The 18904-nt window shown below is 36.8% G+C and overlaps 1 protein-coding gene across 6 annotated transcripts in view; it reads left to right on the forward strand.

Moving 5' to 3' along the window:
- The window catches only part of nek1 (NIMA-related kinase 1), a 29902-nt gene that overhangs the window by 4588 nt on the left and 6410 nt on the right, over nucleotides 1–18904 (forward strand). Inside the window, exons 5-31 of one of the 6 annotated variants that reach the window (XM_039692964.2) lie at nucleotides 128–211; nucleotides 360–427; nucleotides 506–592; nucleotides 1273–1327; nucleotides 1745–1945; nucleotides 2122–2194; nucleotides 2815–2969; nucleotides 3156–3221; nucleotides 4765–4824; nucleotides 5533–5580; nucleotides 5679–5759; nucleotides 5859–6094; nucleotides 6190–6315; nucleotides 6423–6525; nucleotides 7496–7582; nucleotides 8190–8273; nucleotides 8496–8570; nucleotides 8830–8925; nucleotides 9017–9172; nucleotides 9250–9315; nucleotides 9455–9695; nucleotides 10962–11102; nucleotides 11825–11995; nucleotides 12077–12292; nucleotides 12414–12522; nucleotides 13428–13504; nucleotides 13708–13913. In XM_039692964.2, coding sequence (XP_039548898.2) covers nucleotides 128–211; nucleotides 360–427; nucleotides 506–592; nucleotides 1273–1327; nucleotides 1745–1945; nucleotides 2122–2194; nucleotides 2815–2969; nucleotides 3156–3221; nucleotides 4765–4824; nucleotides 5533–5580; nucleotides 5679–5759; nucleotides 5859–6094; nucleotides 6190–6315; nucleotides 6423–6525; nucleotides 7496–7582; nucleotides 8190–8273; nucleotides 8496–8570; nucleotides 8830–8925; nucleotides 9017–9172; nucleotides 9250–9315; nucleotides 9455–9695; nucleotides 10962–11102; nucleotides 11825–11995; nucleotides 12077–12292; nucleotides 12414–12522; nucleotides 13428–13504; nucleotides 13708–13913 — 3168 coding nt within the window. Of the gene's footprint in view, nucleotides 1–127; nucleotides 212–359; nucleotides 428–505; nucleotides 593–1272; nucleotides 1328–1744; nucleotides 1946–2121; nucleotides 2195–2814; nucleotides 2970–3155; nucleotides 3222–4764; nucleotides 4825–5532; nucleotides 5581–5678; nucleotides 5760–5858; nucleotides 6095–6189; nucleotides 6316–6422; nucleotides 6526–7495; nucleotides 7583–8189; nucleotides 8274–8495; nucleotides 8571–8829; nucleotides 8926–9016; nucleotides 9173–9249; nucleotides 9316–9454; nucleotides 9696–10961; nucleotides 11103–11824; nucleotides 11996–12076; nucleotides 12293–12413; nucleotides 12523–13427; nucleotides 13505–13707; nucleotides 13914–18904 lie in introns of those variants that run through there. The other 5 variants (XM_039692965.2, XM_039692967.2, XM_039692966.2 and 2 more) reach the window with 5 other exon arrangements.

Here is an 18904-nt window from a genome sequence, read left to right on the forward strand (position 1 = left end):
CTTGCTTAGTAGGTTCGTTGCAGATTTGCGAAAGTCATACATACAAAAGTCATACATTTTAACCTCAAGATGTATCTTGCAATGTTATAATCTGAGCTACTGATTCCTGTCTGTTGTTTTCTGGAAGATTATTGACTGGTTAGTGCAGATCTGCCTGGCTCTGAAACACGTACATGACCGCAAAATCCTACACAGGGACATTAAATCACAGGTACATCTCTCTCTCTCTGTCTGTCTCTATCCCTCTCTCTCTCTCTCACACACACACACACACACACACACATTTGTACAAACATTTCCATGGAAGAACAGCATGTCTAAAACATGTCGAATACATGATTTCTGCTTTTGTTTTCAAGAATATTTTTCTGACCAAAGATGGTACCGTACAGCTGGGTGACTTTGGAATCGCTAGAGTTTTGAACAGGCAAGATATATTTTTCTTTCAAAACGCCCCAAGGAATGTGGTGAGCGACCTTCATAGATAATCTGTTTGTGTGTGCAGCACCGTGGAGTTGGCGAGGACCTGTATTGGCACACCTTACTACCTGTCGCCAGAGATATGTGAAAATAAGCCATACAACAACAAGAGGTAAAGTACTTCCTGTTATGAGCCAGTGGGGTATATATGGGCTGTGCAGTAGCTACATAACACCCAGTGACTCTTGCACAGTTTGCTGAATCATTAGTGGTGATGTCAGTTTATACGAGTTTCTCTGATCCCAGCAGCTACATATTGATCCCAAGTTACTTGTTCCAGGACTGTTTGTAATGTGATCAGTCTGAATATTCTTAGCCACTATTGATGGACACCAGCTGTATTAGGCTACATTCACACTGCAAGCCTTAGTGTTCATTTTAGATGTATTACTTACTATTATTAATACTAAAATCAGTTGTGCTTTCTAACATTTTTTGAGAGCCATGATGCATTTTGTAAGGATTCTTTGATGAATAGAAAGTATATTCAAATAGAAAAGCATTTATTTGAAATATATAATTCGTTACTGTCAGTTTTGATTAATTTAACACATCCTGGCTGGATAAAAGTATTTATTTTAGTGGTTCCAATCCTGATTTTATACAAAGCCATATTGTTTAAAATTCAAGATCACTTTCAAGGATTTAATATGCTGTTTGTGTATAATCTATATATGTGCATGTACATGTGAGAATAATCCACATGTATTTACCCATTTGTCCCACTTTTTCCCTATCTGTCTGCTTTGTTTTGGCTCTTTTTTCCACTGTTGTTCTGGGGTCTTACCCTAGTGATATCTGGGCCCTGGGATGTGTCCTGTATGAAATGTGCACGCTTAAGCATGCAGTAAGTACCTCATGTTCTCAGTAGTTGCTTCTGTGTGTGATAGAGATTTCGTGCTTATTTTGTGATGCGAATGATAAAACAGAGCTAGTCCTTTCATATCTGTCTCAGAATCTAGGTCTCCTCTTTCTCTCCTTCTTCCTTTGTCATTTACTTTCTTTCATAATTTACACCATGAATATTCTAAGGAGACTAATATTTTACAGTGGAGATGCAAGGGAACTGCAACAGCTTTTAAAATTGAGATGATTCGCTGAAGAGACTCTTTCAAGCTTATAAGAAATTGCACTGTTGATTTCTTTTGAAGTCTTTTTTCCTGTATTCTTTGATATTATTCTGTGTTTCCATGATTTATGACTTGAATGAACATGGTGTAATCGTTAATTATATAGCGCCAATCATATAATGTCTTTCACTCAGTTTGAGGCCGGAAACATGAAGAACCTGGTGCTGAAAATCATTCGTGGTTCGTACCCGCCTGTTTCTGTGCATTACTCCCAAGACTTGCGCTTTCTCCTGGCCCAGCTGTTCAAGCGCAACCCTCGGGAGAGACCCTCCGTCTCAGCCATTTTGGCCAAGCCTTTTCTTGCTCGCAGGATTCACAAGTTTCTCAGCCCTCAGGTGACACGCACACACACACAGACTTGATTATCACTGTGATCAATTATGTAAGTCAGTCTGTGCATTGTGACTCAGATAAAACTCAGATGTTATGTAATGCTCAGGTCTAATTCCAGAACACCTCAAGCATGAGTTGCAGGATTTGTTTGTTTATTATGTCCCTTTGTATGTTGCAGCTTATTGCTCAGGAATTCAGCAATTCACTTCACCTTATTCAGCCTAAAATAAGTGTGGCCCAGGGAGCACCAGGTAAACGCATTCATTAATAACTAATCGTTGTGTTCAAGATTACAAAAAAATGTATGTCACTCAAAATTTCTACCAGGTTCGGGTTGCACATGAATTTGTTGTTTCCCTCTGTCTAATATTGTTGAAGAAATGGTTCACCCAAAAATGAAAACTGTCATGTCATCATTTATTCACCCTCAAACCTGTTTCAAACCTATATGAACACAAAAGAAGATATTCTAAAGAATGTCAGTAACCAAACAGTTGATTTCCCCCATTTCCAAAGTATTTTTGGGAAGTCAATGGGGTCAACATCATCAACATCATCACCATTACCGCAGCCATCAGTGTCACTTGATACTTCAAAAATATAATATGCTGATTATAGCAGAATAATAAATATTTGTATTTTTTGTGCATGTGTGGTGAGTTGGTTCTAAATATTACAATACATTTTGAAGAGAAAAAAAACACATTTATTTATTAGTTATGATTTTCATGGACAGGTTTAATGGTTATTCAATGAGCAGTAATGACTTATTGAGATGTGCATGGAGTATATTGATAAATTGTTCTCTTGATCTCCAAATACCAAAAAAAAAAAAAAAAAACCTGACGTTTTCTTTTTCCCAACTCCCCAGCCAAACGCCCGGCCCCAGGCCCCATCCCCATTTCCCCAGCTCAGAAAATTACCAAGCCAGCAGCCAAATATGGAGTGCCTTTAACAGTCCGTAGACCATCTGAAGCTTTCAGGAAGGTCCCAGATGCAGCAAAGAAACCAGTCAAACTGAAGCAGGTGAGAACCGTGGGAAATATTTTATTTGCTAATCCACTCCCATGTTTTGCCACCCATTATGTCTGAATATTAGGAGGGGCATTGAGGATCATTGTGTAGCACTCAGACATTTGTTGATGTTGTCCCGCTGTGTGCTATATATGAGAGCGAGATTGATCCTCGTCCCCGGTGTCATGTGTTGTCCAGGTTCCCCCTCCTGCAGCAGTTCAGAGGAGAGTGAGTCGAGTGGAGGAGGAGAGGAGGAAGCATGAGGTACATGAGACAGCGCCCCCTATCTACATCCCCTTGTACAAACACCCTGCCATGCTCCTCCTTATTAACCCACTCAGCCCTGATAAAATACACTCTGTCCTCTAGCAAAATCTAATTTTCCCTATAAGCCTTAGACAGTTTTACCCTTTATCACTAATAAGTCCCATTTATTAGTCTACTCCACGGGTTAAAGATCTGGGTTGCTAACTCAAAGGTTGCAAGTTCAAATCTTGCAAAGGACGATATGTCAGTTATCGGTATTGTGCCTTTGAATACTTATTCACAGGTTGGTATCCTAACCTTAGCCATGGGAACAAAGGACAGAGTTATATGAGAATGCTCAGAAATCATGATTAAATGTCAAAAACCTCTATCTATTGATACTTAAATGTAGTTGGGCGCTCAGGAGTAATGTTGATGAATGCATAGTTTAATCAAGACCTGTATGTTCAGTTTTTCAAGGATGTCTGGTGAAAATGCATAAGTGTCAGATGAGTTCCGAGACATGCTGCTCCTCAACCAGCATATTCATGTCACTCACGCCGTGAGTTCGACATCATATTAAAACTAAATAATCTTTATTGTACGTTTATAAATAAAGGTGAAAAATAAAAAACAGGTTAACAAATAAAACTTTATTTCTAGTCGTGTCATCTTAAATTCCAATGCAGTGAAACAGCTGTCGGAGGCACACCTAATTACCGCCATGGGTTGATCCAGCAGCACTGTCGCTGTGTGTGCCTGTAGTTGCTTTGGATAAAATCATTAGATAATTATTTAAATAAAATGATCACCTACTGCTGTAGTATCACAATCTAATATTCTAAAAAAAACATGAAGAGTTCAGATGCAAAAGTCTAAATGCCATTTGAAATTTTCTTCTTTAATGATGATTTTTATCAAACTTGTATATTTAAGTTCAGTAATTTCACTTAAATAACAATTAATAGGTAATTATCATTGCAATTTAAGTGAAATCACTGAACTTAAATATACAAGCTTGATAAAAATGATCATTCTAGAAGAAAATTTCAAATGGCACTTAGAGGCTTTTGCATCTGAACTCTTCACATGTTCTTATGTTTTTCTCTTAAGTGAAACCTTTTTTTATCTTTTCTCCTCTTTTCCCTTTTTGTTGGTGTTCTCATGCTTTTCTCCAACTTCCGTCATCCATATGGTGGGCATCTACATTTCAGTTTCCTTTCCAGCCCTTTCTTTATTAACCCTTTCACCAATACAGTGGTTGCACTGTAAATGTGTTTAGACCTACTTTACCTTCTGATCCCCAAGGTGCGCTAAACAGTTAATAAATGTTCAACAACTGATTAATTTTAGATCAAATAATCTTTAAATATTTTTTGTCTATGTAAAAGTATTTTAAATATATGTTAATTTGACTGCCCTTGCCTCTCTTCTGTCACATAAATGGAGTTTTAAAAACAAATACAGCTTTACAACTGCTATGTCATCACTGTTGCTATATATCATATACTATTTTTGGTGTTTGACTCATGTCTAAAGGCATCTTCATGTTCTGTTTCAGGAAGTAGTGAGGAAGAAACGGATGGAGATGATGGAGAGGGAAAGGAAACAAAGAGAACAGGTGAGCTGTTAATGACAACATGGAATGATTTAATGTCACATGTTTTTAACTACTGTATGTAAAAGTGATGTGTTTTTTACGTTATTGCAAAGGATTTTTATTTCAAATAATTTCATCAAAGAATCCTGAAAAAAATGTATCATGGTTTCCAAAAGAATATTAGGAAACACAGTTGTTTTTCAAATGTTTCTTAAACAGCGTATCTGCTTTAGAATGATTTCTGAATGATCATGTGACACTGAAAACTGGAGTAATGGTGCCAAAAATTCAGCTTTGCCATCACACAAATAAATTGCATTTCAAAATAAATGAAAACTGAAAGCTGTTATTTTAAATAATATATATTTTTTTACAGCAATACTTTTATTAGTGTTATTATACATTTTTGTCAAATAAATAAATGCAGCCATGGTGAGCATAAGTCTTCTTTCAAAACATTAACCATTTTTAACAAACCCGAACTATTGAAAGATAGTGTGTGTAATGTATGTGTATCTGTTTCTTAAACTCAAAACACCATTGTTACTGTAGCATTATTGATTGAATGAGGTCACATCAAGTTCAGCAGATGGCTGCTCTGGTTTTGTTTGATGGATGGGTAGATGGATGGATGGATGGATGCTATTTGTAATGTCTCTTGGGTAGAAAGACATTTAAAAGACTCTTAATTAAGTCAGTTACTCTCAGTAATTGTGTTCCTCTCTGTAGATGTTGTTACTGAAGGCTGCACAGATGAAAAGATTTGAGAGAGAAAAGGTGAACTGATGATAAGTGCCCATCTGCAAATGGATATTTATATAAATTGATGTTGGTTTGATATGTTTGTGTTAAAACTTTGTCCTTTTTCATATTAGCTGAACCGAATCAACCGGGCTCGGGAGCAGGGCTGGAGACATGTGCTCAGTTCTAGTGGAGGCAGCAGTCCTGAGCGAAAGGTACAATGGTCTTCCTTATCTGCATAGGATCAGTCGATAAAAGCTGCTAATATAGTTGTCACTCTCACCGTTTCTCTTTCTATGCTTTCTTTTGCACAGTTTTTTGGAGGTGGTGGCATTGGAGCACCACATTCCCCTGGAATAGGCCCCTCCCCTGTGCCTGGTCCCACCCCTGCCACACCTTATCACTTTGGCCCCACCCCTATTCCTTCTTGTGCTACTTCTTTAGCTCCAAGCAGAGCACCATGTGACCAAATCCACCCAGCAGCTGAAAAAACATCCAAACCTACACCCAAAGATGGTGCAGGAGAAGGAGCTTCAGGGGACAATGGCAGGTGAATAACGCTGTTTTTGTATTTATTTTTTTTCTCTCTTTTAAGAATTATTAATTTAACATCCAACTATATTTCATATGTTGTTATCATTAAAGGACTGCTACAGACTCAGGGACTCTGAATGGTCATGCCGGCATCCCTGTTAAAGGTGTTACCGGGAAAGAACCACGTAAAACAAGTTTCCATAACGAGCAGATTTCAAAGAACGACTATGCCAATAGGTCATCTGTTTCTCATTAGTAATGTCTGTCAGATATTCAATCTGCCTTCACATCTGTCAAATAGAGTTTTTAAAAAATCTTTTTATCTACTTCTATCTTGTCTGTAGGTTTCGAGGTCAGCTGGCGGCAGAGAGGCATAAGCAGGTTGAAGAGTTTCTACAGAGGAAAAGAGAAGCCATGCTGAATAAAGTCCGTGCGGAAGGACAGTTGGTACGAGTCTTTTACCTCGATCTCTTCTCGTTAAAGGAATGATCTGGGTTCTGTACTTTATCAACACTGTTTGTGGCAGAATGTCAATTCTCACTGAAAATCATTTTGACTTGAATCTTGAATTAATATTCAATTTCACCTAATCTATTTTCCCTATCTATTTTCCTATCTCATTGAACTTATTGTAAACGATTTGTCAATGCATACTTTTTTTTTAATTGACCACAATTTTTAATCAAAATGCCTTAACCCGATCTTCAAGTAAAAACAACAGACTTCTTTATGGTGATGTGACACTTCTCCAATCATGTAGTCTGCTTAAAAACTCACCCCTTTTTACAATCAAATGCAAGTTCACATTCAGATCTACTCCTTGCCATAATCTGTTTCACTCTGATATACATCACAATATAATATGGAAGAAATTATTGTCACTAGGCAAAAATTGTGAATAGCTTATAACTGTAATGTAAATACCGGTAATGGCAGACTATAAACATTGAAATAGACACGGTTTCAAAATATAGCAATGAGTCTTAAACATTTATACATGTTTACAATGAATAGTCTGTTGAAATGGCTTAGTAGCCTTGTGTAAAGTTATATTTAATATTTTTTTTTTGCTGGTAAACTCAGTGACACTTGCATAATACATGCAACAGAGACCAGAACAGGGCACAAGTATTATGTTGCTCACACATAACCAGATGTTCACCCACCTACGTATTCCAGCCTCAAAAAGAATGAGTAATTAGTTTTGGTTTCATAAAGAAACTGACAATTTTTGTTTTTTGTTCATGTAATGAACCTGAAACCTTTCTTTAACTCCCAGTTTAGTGGCTTAGTCTAGGGAAATGAAATGTTGAAAATCTTGATTACTTCAGAATTGGGTGTTGAAGTCAGTGATGGGATTGGTATTCCATAAAATTATGTGGCTTTTGTAATATCGGTTTAACCAATGGGTGAATAGGGGGCTCGACAAAACCTGGCTGCCATCTTTGCAAGCTGGACAAACTCCTCCCGATGCAGGAGACCACAAGTGAACAAAGAGGAGGAGGTAGGAGTCCTGTCTTGGACCAATCAATGCTCCTCACTCATAACATCACTTGAACCCCTCATTGCTCGGTTCCTTATTTTAAGTTGTTGTGTCCACCTGAAGTTGCTGCAGCTGCTCACCAGCATTTGTTGTCCACTCCCTGCACAGTGTGTTTGTGTATGTGAGTGTGTAACCCACCCTGAAATCCTCCAGTTTATCATTTAATTTTGTCCACATTCCTTCAGAATTACCCATTTGGTTTGTATCTATGTTTTGGTTGATGATGTTATTCTGCTTCAACACCTCTTGTTTTGGATCCTTCATTATTTTTACTACTTTTAAAAAGGTATGTGTGTAACTTCAGGATTCCAGCTGAAGACCATCTAACCGCTGCTTTTTATGGCCCTCATCAATGGATTCAATAAATATGATTTCTGCTAACTGCTCACCTATAGTATTTCCCACATTACAGCTTCAATGTTTAATGTTGTTTTTATTTTCCAGTATATTTCACCAATTCGTGTACGTTATGTGACTTGTCCATATTCTTGTATGTACATATTTGTTGGAAGGAGACAATGGGAAAAGAACAAAGAAATAGATGATTTGCAATATGTGTGTTCCTCAGGAGTACTTGACGAGATTACGACAGATAAGACTACAGAACTTTAATGAGCGTCAGCAGATCAAAGCTCGCCTCAGAGGAGAAAAGGTGTATATATACCTGCACACACACATTGACTTTTCTTTCGACTGCAGATTTATTGACGTCAGCTGTATCATTATACAGTATGGTTGTAATGTATCCTCTTTCTAATACTAATGTTAAATATTATATATTCCCATCAGATTCAGTGCTTTTATATATTATATTTTGTTGGACTTTTAGTTGTTTTTTTAAGCGTTTTTGTAATTTTTGTTCCGTCTCTCTCAGAATGACAGTGATTCAGACAGTCAGGAGTCATGTGAAGAGGCAGTGCTCAGGAGGAAGAAGATTGAGGCTTTGAAGGTTATACATTTCAATTAAAAAAAAATTATATATATATATATATATATATATAATACTTCATATTTGAAATTATATTATCAGCATAATATTTAAAATAAAAAAAACTGTCTACTGTTAAAATGATTGGGGTCGTAAAATTTATTATTTTTTTATATGAAAGTCTCTTGCTCAGCAAGGCTGAATTTATTTGATCAAAATACACAAAATATGTCATTTTAAATTGTAATACTATTTCATAATAACACTGTTTTACTGCAAGGCCCAGTCAAAGGCTCGTGCTGCTGTACTTAAAGAACAGTTGGAAAAGAAGAGAAGAGAAGCATACGAGAGAGAGAAGAAAGCGTGGGAGGAGCACGTATGTCATTTTCTTTCCCTATCTTTTTCTTTCTCATCTCTGCTCATCCGTCTCTTATGTGTTGTGTTCTGGCTTCTCTTTTGTGACAAAGCAGCTTGTTGCACGGGGAGTGAAGGCTCCTGTTGGAGCCACTCCCGCTCAGACACCTGACTCCCCACCTCAGGAAGCTGCTTCCAAAGTCACACCCTCCTCTAGACCCATCACTCCAGCCATCTCCATGACTGCTGCTCTTAAGGACGTGGGCGCGGTTAGTCATCATCGCACTTTTTTTAATTTCCTAGAACAGCTATCTTATGGTTATTTGCATTTTTTTGTTGTTGGTAGATTTCATCAGGGCAGAGTTCTCCTATGAAAGAGGACTCCCTTAAAGCAGAAACATCAGGTGTACAGGTGGGAAATGTGTAATAGTATGTGAGAACTGTACTATTAATTTGAGAGAGTAATTTTTTGAATAATTGCCAATGAACGCTGTATTTCAGAGGTTTATATATGTATATATATATATATTTGTTATTGCTATTATTTTTAGAGTGATAAGAAGGAGATTCTACGCAGACTCAATCAGAAGGTCCAGACCACTGAGGATGATACTGAGAAAGATCCCACACCTTGCAGTAGTGCACCATGCCCCACTCCTGAACCAATCCAGCCTTCAGTCACAGAGGAAAGGCCACCCACAGCTGGTGATAGGAGAAAATGGGAAGCTGTAGCTCCACCCTTACTGTCTGTAGCTGAACAAACTCTGGAGGAGACCTGTGCATCTCTGGCAGGTATAAACACAACAATTTTAACACCATGTTTTTATTATTATAGCTTTTTTTTTATTAGTCTTAAAAAAAAGACATTTAAGACTAATCAAACATACTTTGTGTCCATACAGAACAATCCTATATAATCTGGTAGAGAGGCACACATTTACATTTTACTTATTAAACAGGCTACGGACTTTGCTTATCAGCAAAATGGGGTAAATGTATAAAATGCAAACATTTTCCTATTTACTATTTGATTTGTATAGTCACAGAGTGTACACATAACAAGATCATATGAGACACAGCCATCTTTTAACCGTATAAATATTGGGAACTATATTCTCAGAAGGCAAAGCACTGCTACTTGTGCGGAGTGATAACTGCAGCACCGAGGTGAGGAGCAGAGAGTTCGTTCAGAGTTGGAGTAATGAGTCAGCAATTACTAGATATTGAAAGCATAGTTTACAATCATGGGTGTTCGCTAAAGAGCTGCGACAATAAAAAGATTAGAATCTCACAGTTTAACAGTATTTACAGCTCCTAACTTGAGAAAACAGAGACTGATTACCTCAAAAAATACAGTACTGTGACACTTTCTTGGTGTCTTGGTGACGTTGCCACTGTTCTTCTGTATTTAGTCGGTCTCAGTTTTTTCTGTTTCTTCATGTAATCCCAGATGGAATCTGATGTTGAGATCAGATCTCCATGTGGAGCATTATCAGACTCCTTGTGCATACAAAAATCTGGATTACTGGATTATTACATTTAATGGCAAAAGGAATGTTTGGAAACTTAAACTGATATTTCTTTATGACGCACTACTGCAAAATATGGTAACGCTTCATTTTACAGTCCAGTTACCCATGTAAATACTATGTACTTATTTTAGTAACTACAATTACTGGGTAATAACTAGTACTAACCCTGAACCTACCTCTAAACCTACCCCTGTTCCATGTACTTACCTTATATTAGCCAGTACTTTCTTGGTAAGTACACTGTAAGTCCACTGTAAATACTGTACTGTAAAGGAAGCGTTACCAAATATATAAATAATGTGTGTATATATATATATATATATATATATATATATATATTATAAATACTAACGTGCCTAAGACTTTTTAAAGAAAATTTAAATTAAATGCATAGAACTTTAGCTATTGTCACGTGCCAGTGATTATACACCTCCGTAAGCCAATTGCCGACCTCTATTTTAGAGATTCATTTCATATTAGCACAACACACATTCTTCTCAGTTTTTCCTCTGTTGTTCTATCTCAGTTTCTCAGGTGGCATCTCCAGAGACGAATTCTCCCACTAGTGGAGACAGGAAGAAATGGCAGAATGATGGTGCACCTCTTCTGTCTGTGGCTCAGCAGACACTGGAAGAAACCTGCCTTACAACAGCAAGTCAACAAGCAGGTAAACTTTCTCCTTGAGATTCTCTAGGTATTACAGCTGAACTATTTGACAAATAATTATCAAATTGTCATTTAGTATTTGCTGAAAATAGAACAATGGTGAAAAACAAAAGGTGAAAGTAAATTTCTTAGTCTACTTAGAAAATGTGCTCTACAGCACAAGTTGCTGAGACTCACAGATGCCGAGCTGTTTATTATATCACTTTGCATTTGTATGACTAATGAGAAGCGAATGTACCAACAAAAATCTAAATATTGCAGCACTTGGATGCATCTGAAAGCACACGCCATCAGCTATCATTACATCAACATCACATATTTTTAGTGCCATCCAATGTACTCCATTATGAAGACAAAAATCTAGTTGAACTTCAATGGGAAATTGGTGGCTACAGCAGGCTATGATGTCAATTTGAAAAGTGTTTTTGCTAGTCGACTAGATGCAGAATAAGACTAGTCAATTATTTGTACACATCTATTTCCAGAGTGAATAATTATGTACTGGAGACCGTTTTGTTTTGTAACCATGGAGGGGTGTGTTGTAAAACAGTACTTGCACTGGGACTTCGGCAACTCTATAGCAACCGGCTTAAAAACAAACATTATGTTTTAGATCTCTATTCTTCTTTCTTTAGATAGACAAACATCATGTGTTTTTGTTGTATACTGTAAAATAGGTGTCTTATTTATATGCAGTAAAATTAATTTTTAAACTTGTTTCAGAGAAAACAGTCGGTGAAGTCATTTGCATGGACGCTTGGCAGGGGGAGGGGCTAAGGAAGGCTTGGGCGCAGAGTCCAGACTCCAAGGTTTTGAAGGCGTTGGAAGAGGCAGAGCTCCAGTCCTTTACTCAGAAACTAGATCCTGCTAGTACCTGTGACCACACACTGACTGGTGAGTCTATAATCGGTGTGTTTTTTGCAGTCTTATTGACAATAGCTTCTTGTTAATTCTGTAATTCTGTCTTTTTATCAGAAGGCCTTAATCCCTTTGAAGAGGCGTCAGATGCCACTAATGAAGCTATACAAGTGCCTCTTCCTCAACACTGCCAGCTTGTCAGTGGCCATACTAAACAAGAAGTGACATGTCAGGAGACAGTGCCAATCATCGCAGAGGTTAAAAGTCAGGAACTAATCCCCCCAAGACCAGAGGAGATAGAAAAGTCTCAATCTGGAGAAAGTGAGGCAGAGGGTGAGAATACTACACTAAATACGGCTGCTTTAGACATAGCTATGTAGCCCATTTTCTAAGATTTAAATTTGTATTTTGCATTTAATGTTTTTTACAAAATCACATTTCTCTGTCCTTCCAGTGGTGGATGATATTGAGTCAGTAGTTCTGGATGAAGTCACACAGAAAACCTCACAACAGCCTCCAACAGAAGTAATGCAGGCATGGACAAATGACATTCCAGTTTCTCTGTAAGCACTTTTTTCTGAAATGAAATCTTACAGTAATAGGATACAGGTTTGGAACACACACTACCAAATGTTTGGGATTGGTAAACGTTTTAAAAAATGTTTTTTAAAGAAGTTTCTTATGCTCACCAAGGCTCCGTTTATTTGATCAAAAACAGAGTAAAAATAATTGTGTCTATTATACATAAAAAATAACATTATAAAACGGTTAGTAACAATCCTTGATTCTGATTGGTCAATAGCAGTGCTTTGTTCATGATATGACCACTTCACCCAACGGTTGTATTTATCACTGTGCAACACTTCAGTTCCAATGTTGTTTTTATTTGGGCTTTCATGCATATTACTCATTGGAACGTTGTTGTTGTTCACAATCAGGGACTATTTGTTTTTCTAGCAGAAGGAAGGTTTTTAGTGATTTTACTTTATGAAAGTTGCACTAATAATACATTTTTTTACTTTAATATTTTTATTGTGTGGCAACCGTTTTATAAAAGCAAAATAAGGTTACTCTGCTTCGCGTCGTGCCTAACAACGCCCTTCAGCCGTTACTTATTCACGATACAGCACAGCCTCTCATACCTTATTGCTTAAATATTGTATTGAATATAGCACAACTATGCCTCCAACGGCCCGAGTATGATTCCTAGCTCGAAGTCCTTGCCAATCCCACTCCCCTCTTTGCCCCGTGCTTTCCTGTGTGATCTGTATATAGTCCAATAAAAAAGCCTTACTATGATGGTAAAACTGAATTTTCAGCAGCCAATACTCCAGTCTGCAGTGTCCCTTGATTTGGTGCTGGTTTGGAGAAACATTTCAAACTCCAAACCTTACATAATACATAGTAACAGAATTTTCATAATTTGAATAAACTTATCTTTCAATCATTGTTTTTTTTTTTATCTTAGGCCAGCAGAGGGCAGAGTAACACAAGCAGACTGCTCAGAGATACCGCAAAGAGAGGAGAAACAGCCTGAACCTGCAGGTAGGCTCAATGCAATATTAGGCACCTTATTTCCCTCTCACACAAGCATGTCTCGTTATGGACCATTATGGACTATCCACTTTACACTTTTAAAATTGACCTTTAAACAATGTTAAAACACAGAAGCTGTAAATGCAGTTCCACTGTCTAAAACAAGAACCAAATAAAGTTTTTGTTGACCTCTTTCTTTCTTTTTCCAATAGATGAGTCTCTGTTTGTGAAGCTAAGTAGTAGTCCAGCTCACAGACGTACAGTAGCATTGGCCATCCTGTCCGCCCAATCCTCATTGGAGGACTCCTCCTCCATTGCCTCGCGTTCCCGCTCTGTCTCTCCTCTGCGTTCCCGCCACCATGACGACGCTCTCCTCATCGGCCTCTCCACTGGCCTCTTTGATGCAAATAACCCAAAGGTGCGCATCGCAATTGTAGCCTCACTGTACTTGTGTATGCCATTTTGTCATACTATCTGTTTTCTTTCTCTCACATGTTCGTTCAGACTGTAAAACAGTAAAGCTAAACTCTGTCCAAATCTTCAAGTACTGAAGGCTGGAATACACTGCACAAAGTTTAAAATCTGAACAAATTTTAAGGTGCTAGGAATCATACACTTGTCCACTTTGCAATTGTTACAGAGAAAAACAGGACATCACACACTGAACAATCAGACTTTCCGAACACAACAAACTCATGCAGAAACTTGCTTCTTTGCTCAGAGACACATAATAAATGTAAACAATGTGTTCTAAAATCAGCCTAAAATATCATGTTTTATATCCTCTCACTACATGGAATCATAATCTATAAAGCGAAAAAAATACCAAATCTTTGCCCATCATCCACAAAATTAGCAGAAAGGCTTTTGGCAACTAGCGTCAGCACGTCCAAACTTTGAATTGGGGCAAAAATCCAGGCAAATGTTGTATAGTGTACAGAAATGTAGGTAAGACTCTGTGAGTAACAGATGTACTGACCACTGATTTCTGGAGGCAGTCTACATTTTCAAGTGAGTGTAGTTAGAATGGTGCAGATACAGTGACTTTTCTGTGTGCAAGCCTCAGTGCCTTGAACTTGATGAGGGCAGCAACTGGCTGCAGTGAAGTGAAATAAAGAGAGGCTTAATGTCCACTCTTTTGGGTTCATTGAAGACCAAATGTGCAGCTGCTTGCTGAATCATTGGGAGAGGTTTGAATGCACATGCATTAAAGTCAGCTAAAAGCAGTACAGTCTGGAAATAATGTTCCTGGACAAAGAGTATGCTCAGATATTATATGTCTGATTTTCCTGATCTTGCAAATCTGCAAAAAAGTCGACTTTGATGATCAAATTAACTTCAAGGACAATACTGCAAAGGTTCCTGGGTAGGTAGACAAGGATTTTAAGTTGAGTTTGAAGTGGTGTTCATTAATCCAGGCTGAGATGTCTATTGGGCAGGCTGAGATTTACAATGATATTTCGTCAAGAAGAGGTGGTGGCCGAGCACCGAACCCTGAGGTACTCCACCCAGTTAGCTGACATGACACCACTCTCCTCCAAGATCTCCTTGTGAGGTAGGACTCAAACCAGCCCAGTTCGTATGCAACCCATATTGAGTAGACAGAAATATTTGGTAATGTAGAATCCTGCAGACAAATAAGTCCAGCCAAAGGAAGACGGTTGATCTTCAAGATGTTCCTACCAGTTGCAGGGCTTCAGTGACAGATACCAGGCCTGTGAATGCCAGCTCTTAAAACCTGAGTCCTGAGTGATCTGTTCTAAACTGAGTGCTCAGTGATCTGTTCTAAAATCACATATGATCTAGGGTCAAGGGGGCAGACGGTAGGATGGTTCAAGAAAGTTTACAGACATTAGTCTGGAAAGTGGAGCTTTGTGGTTTGGTTGTTGTCATTTATGAAATTGTGGTGTTAAAGGGATAGTTCACCCAAAAATTTAAATTCTTTCATTAATTACTCACCCTCATGTCATTTTAAACCTGTAAGACTTTCGTTCCTCTTCGGATTCACACTATTTTTGTATTTTCAGTTTTCATTTTAATTTTAGTTTAGGTTTAGTAATGTTATGTGCTTTTGGCTTTTTTTTATTTTTTATTTTTTATTTATTTCTATACATCTTTTTTTCCGTTTTATTGTTTTTGGTACTTCAACTTATGTCAGTAAGTTTTTCATCTAATGTTTATATTTTATTTTAGATTAGTTTTGTTTCAGTCACAGAAGACTATTTTGGGAACACTTCAATAAGGTTCCATTAGTTAACATCAGTTAATTACATAAGCTAACATGAAGTAACAATGAAAAATTATTTTTAAGTATTTATTAATTTTAGTTAATATTAAGTTCAACGTTCAATAATACATTATTTACATCAAACGTTGTGTCTGTTAATAGTATTTAATGAACTTAAGCTAACAATGAGCAGTTGTATTTCTATTTTTATTATCCAACAATGACAAATATTAATAAATACTACAACAAATGTATTGCTCATTGTTAGTCAATGTTAGTTCATGCATTAACTGTTATCTAACGGGACCTTATTGTTAAGTGTTACCACAATTTTTAATAGTTTTAGTTTACAATAACAACACTGCAAAGGACTGTGAAGAAATGTCATTGTGTATTTTTTCTTAATTGAAAAATATGAGATTATTACAGAGCAGATTAATGGAGGACCACACTACTGCTATTCATCACACAGAATCTCTTAGAAACACTGGACAAGGTGAGCGAGGAAGAGGAAGGAAGAAAGAGATAGCACTATATCATGAGAAACAGATGGCAGTCTTCGATAATGCTTAGCACAGAATGATAAAGGAGCTCAGATTTGTATCATAGAGTTTTTGTTTGTGGTGATTTGTTTTCCCACAGACTGAAATTTGTGTTTGTGTGCACATAATGGTGTTTGCATGCAGGGGTAGACACATGTATGAGTGTGGATGTGCCTCGGGGCAAATCAGTGCTGGAAGGACGGCTGTGTGTGTGTGTGTGTGTGTGTGTGTGTGTTTGAGCTCCTGAGTGGAGCGTTATTAATGCGATTCTTCCACATCCTTGATGTGCCAGTAAACCAAAAAGACTTTGCGCTGGCCTGTGTACTTTTTCCGCCCACCCCACAGGCGCACATACACAAATTCTTTTCTTTGCCCTTACAAAAGCACATTAACATTCACACCCATGCCCACACTTTTGCAAACACGCACGCACATTTTGGCCTTTTGGCTTGCTTGCACCCAACCCTCTGGACAACTGGATAGGCAGATCACACACAATCTAAATGCTGTCTTTCTCAGTACAGGCTGTCAGTCTGTTCATTAGTTTAGCACTCCTCTCTTCTGTCCAAGTGCGAGAACACAGTGCGTCTCTGTACTGACGATTGTAGTGGAGATGGATGACTGCGTCGATATTAAAGCCCTCCTCTGCCCTGTGGAGACAATTTGAAGTCCCTACTGAGTGTTAAATAGCCAAGTTGTTTTATTCCTGTGCACGATTCAGATCGAACAACTTAGAGACTGTGCTTGTGCATTTTTTTTTATTCCAATTCAAGTTGAACCATATTCTGTACATTTGTAGTCCACTTATAATGTTGGACTGTTGCGCTAAAAGTAATTGTAAGTTAGTTTTTTTTCTTTACAATGTCCGACCCTTATAACTAAAACTTGCATGATAAAAAACTGCATGATATCTGTGGATAATGATAGTTTGATATTCTTAAAGGGGACCTATTATGCAAAATTAACTTTTACATGGTGTTTGATCATAAATGTGTTCGCAGAGTGTGTTCATAATCTCGCTATAATGGTTAAAATCCAACCATTAATCAGCTCTAAATTCAACATGAGACATTTTCTTCACACCAAGTATGAGTTGCAGTCTGACACATTTTTTACACCCCCTTTTGATTGACAGGATATAATCGGCCTTGATCATCAACGTTTTTTAAACAATTGGCCAATAGTAAAAGTAATTGCTTTTATCGGCTGATACTGATCATTGGCCAATACATCAGTGCATCTCTAAAGCTCGGCATTTAAAATTCTTTTTTTTTTTTTTTAACACTTTACAATATTTGTTTTTTTTTTTTAACTTTTAATAACTAATAATAAGCATTTAGCAATATATTTGTTTCAGTATTAATCTCTGTTAACATTAGTTGTTAAAATATACAACTGTTCATGTTAGCTCAGGTCCATTTAATAATATTAACAGATACAACATTTTGTTTCAATAATGTGTTAGTAAATGTGGAAATCATCATTAACTAATATTATTAAATGCTGTAAAAGTAATCATTGTTAGTACTTATTTAATTACTGGATGAATCAACGTTCTTTTATTTCATACATATATTTTTTTATAAAACACAAATAAAAACAGGAATAGTTGACCACTGTTCTGTTCAGAAGATTTTCTGTTCACAAACAAATTAAATTAAATACAAATAGGTGTTTGTATATATATATATATATATATATATATAATTTTTTTTTTAATATATTTATTTAACAGGGACAGTGTATGGCATTCAGCCATACCAGAATTAGCTACAAGCTAAATTTCATCTGTAGTCCCTGGACAAGAAAAGAAAACATACAACCAACAATCCAGCAACACATATAAAACCATAAAACTCCATCACACAAGCTTACAATTGACAATCAGCAAACACATATAAATATATATTTATTTTATTTAATAATTTAATTAATTAAATTTTTTTGTTACTTCTTAGTAATGAATGATTCAATGACAAATACATTTTTAACACACTTGTCCCCACTTGGTGGCATAACAATGTAATGATTCAATTGTTATTTGAAGTACCAAGTTACTTTCAAAAGGTGATTTCTCTCTATTTTGATCACTGCTGTAGACATCAGTGTTTATAACTGTAAACTTTTATCCCAGTACTTCTGTGATATTTTAAATATTTATAGAGAAATAACCATACTGTGATGTTGAAAAGGCTATCTGTGAAGCTGTTTCGTATATACATGACAATTTCTTTCTCTGGGTCGCACCATGTGCAGAACTGAATGTTCCAGTGTGACAATTTTATGGATGAACAGATTGAATTTAAGCATTCATTCAAATATAAACATTCATCTACTCACACATCAGTTGTGGTAAACATTTGTGCTTCCACAAGGTTAATTCTCACATGTCAAACTGGTTTGGTTGAGCTTCTGTTTGTATTTGCTTATCAATGTTTATATGTGAATAAACCCCTAAATTAAATGTGTTCATTATTTAAAGTGATCACATTACTTTAGAATATGTGGACAAATTAATGGCCAAATTATTTTTTTTTAATTGGGGAATAGCAGGTGATGAACCAGAAAGGCCTGTAGGACTTTTCAAAGAAATATTCTACATAATTCGAATTAATGAAGGATGTTATTTTAATATTATTT

Source organism: Pimephales promelas, chromosome 13 (assembly GCF_988280905.1).
Source record: "Pimephales promelas chromosome 13, fPimPro1.hap1.1, whole genome shotgun sequence".
NCBI lineage: Eukaryota > Metazoa > Chordata > Actinopteri > Cypriniformes > Leuciscidae > Pimephales > Pimephales promelas.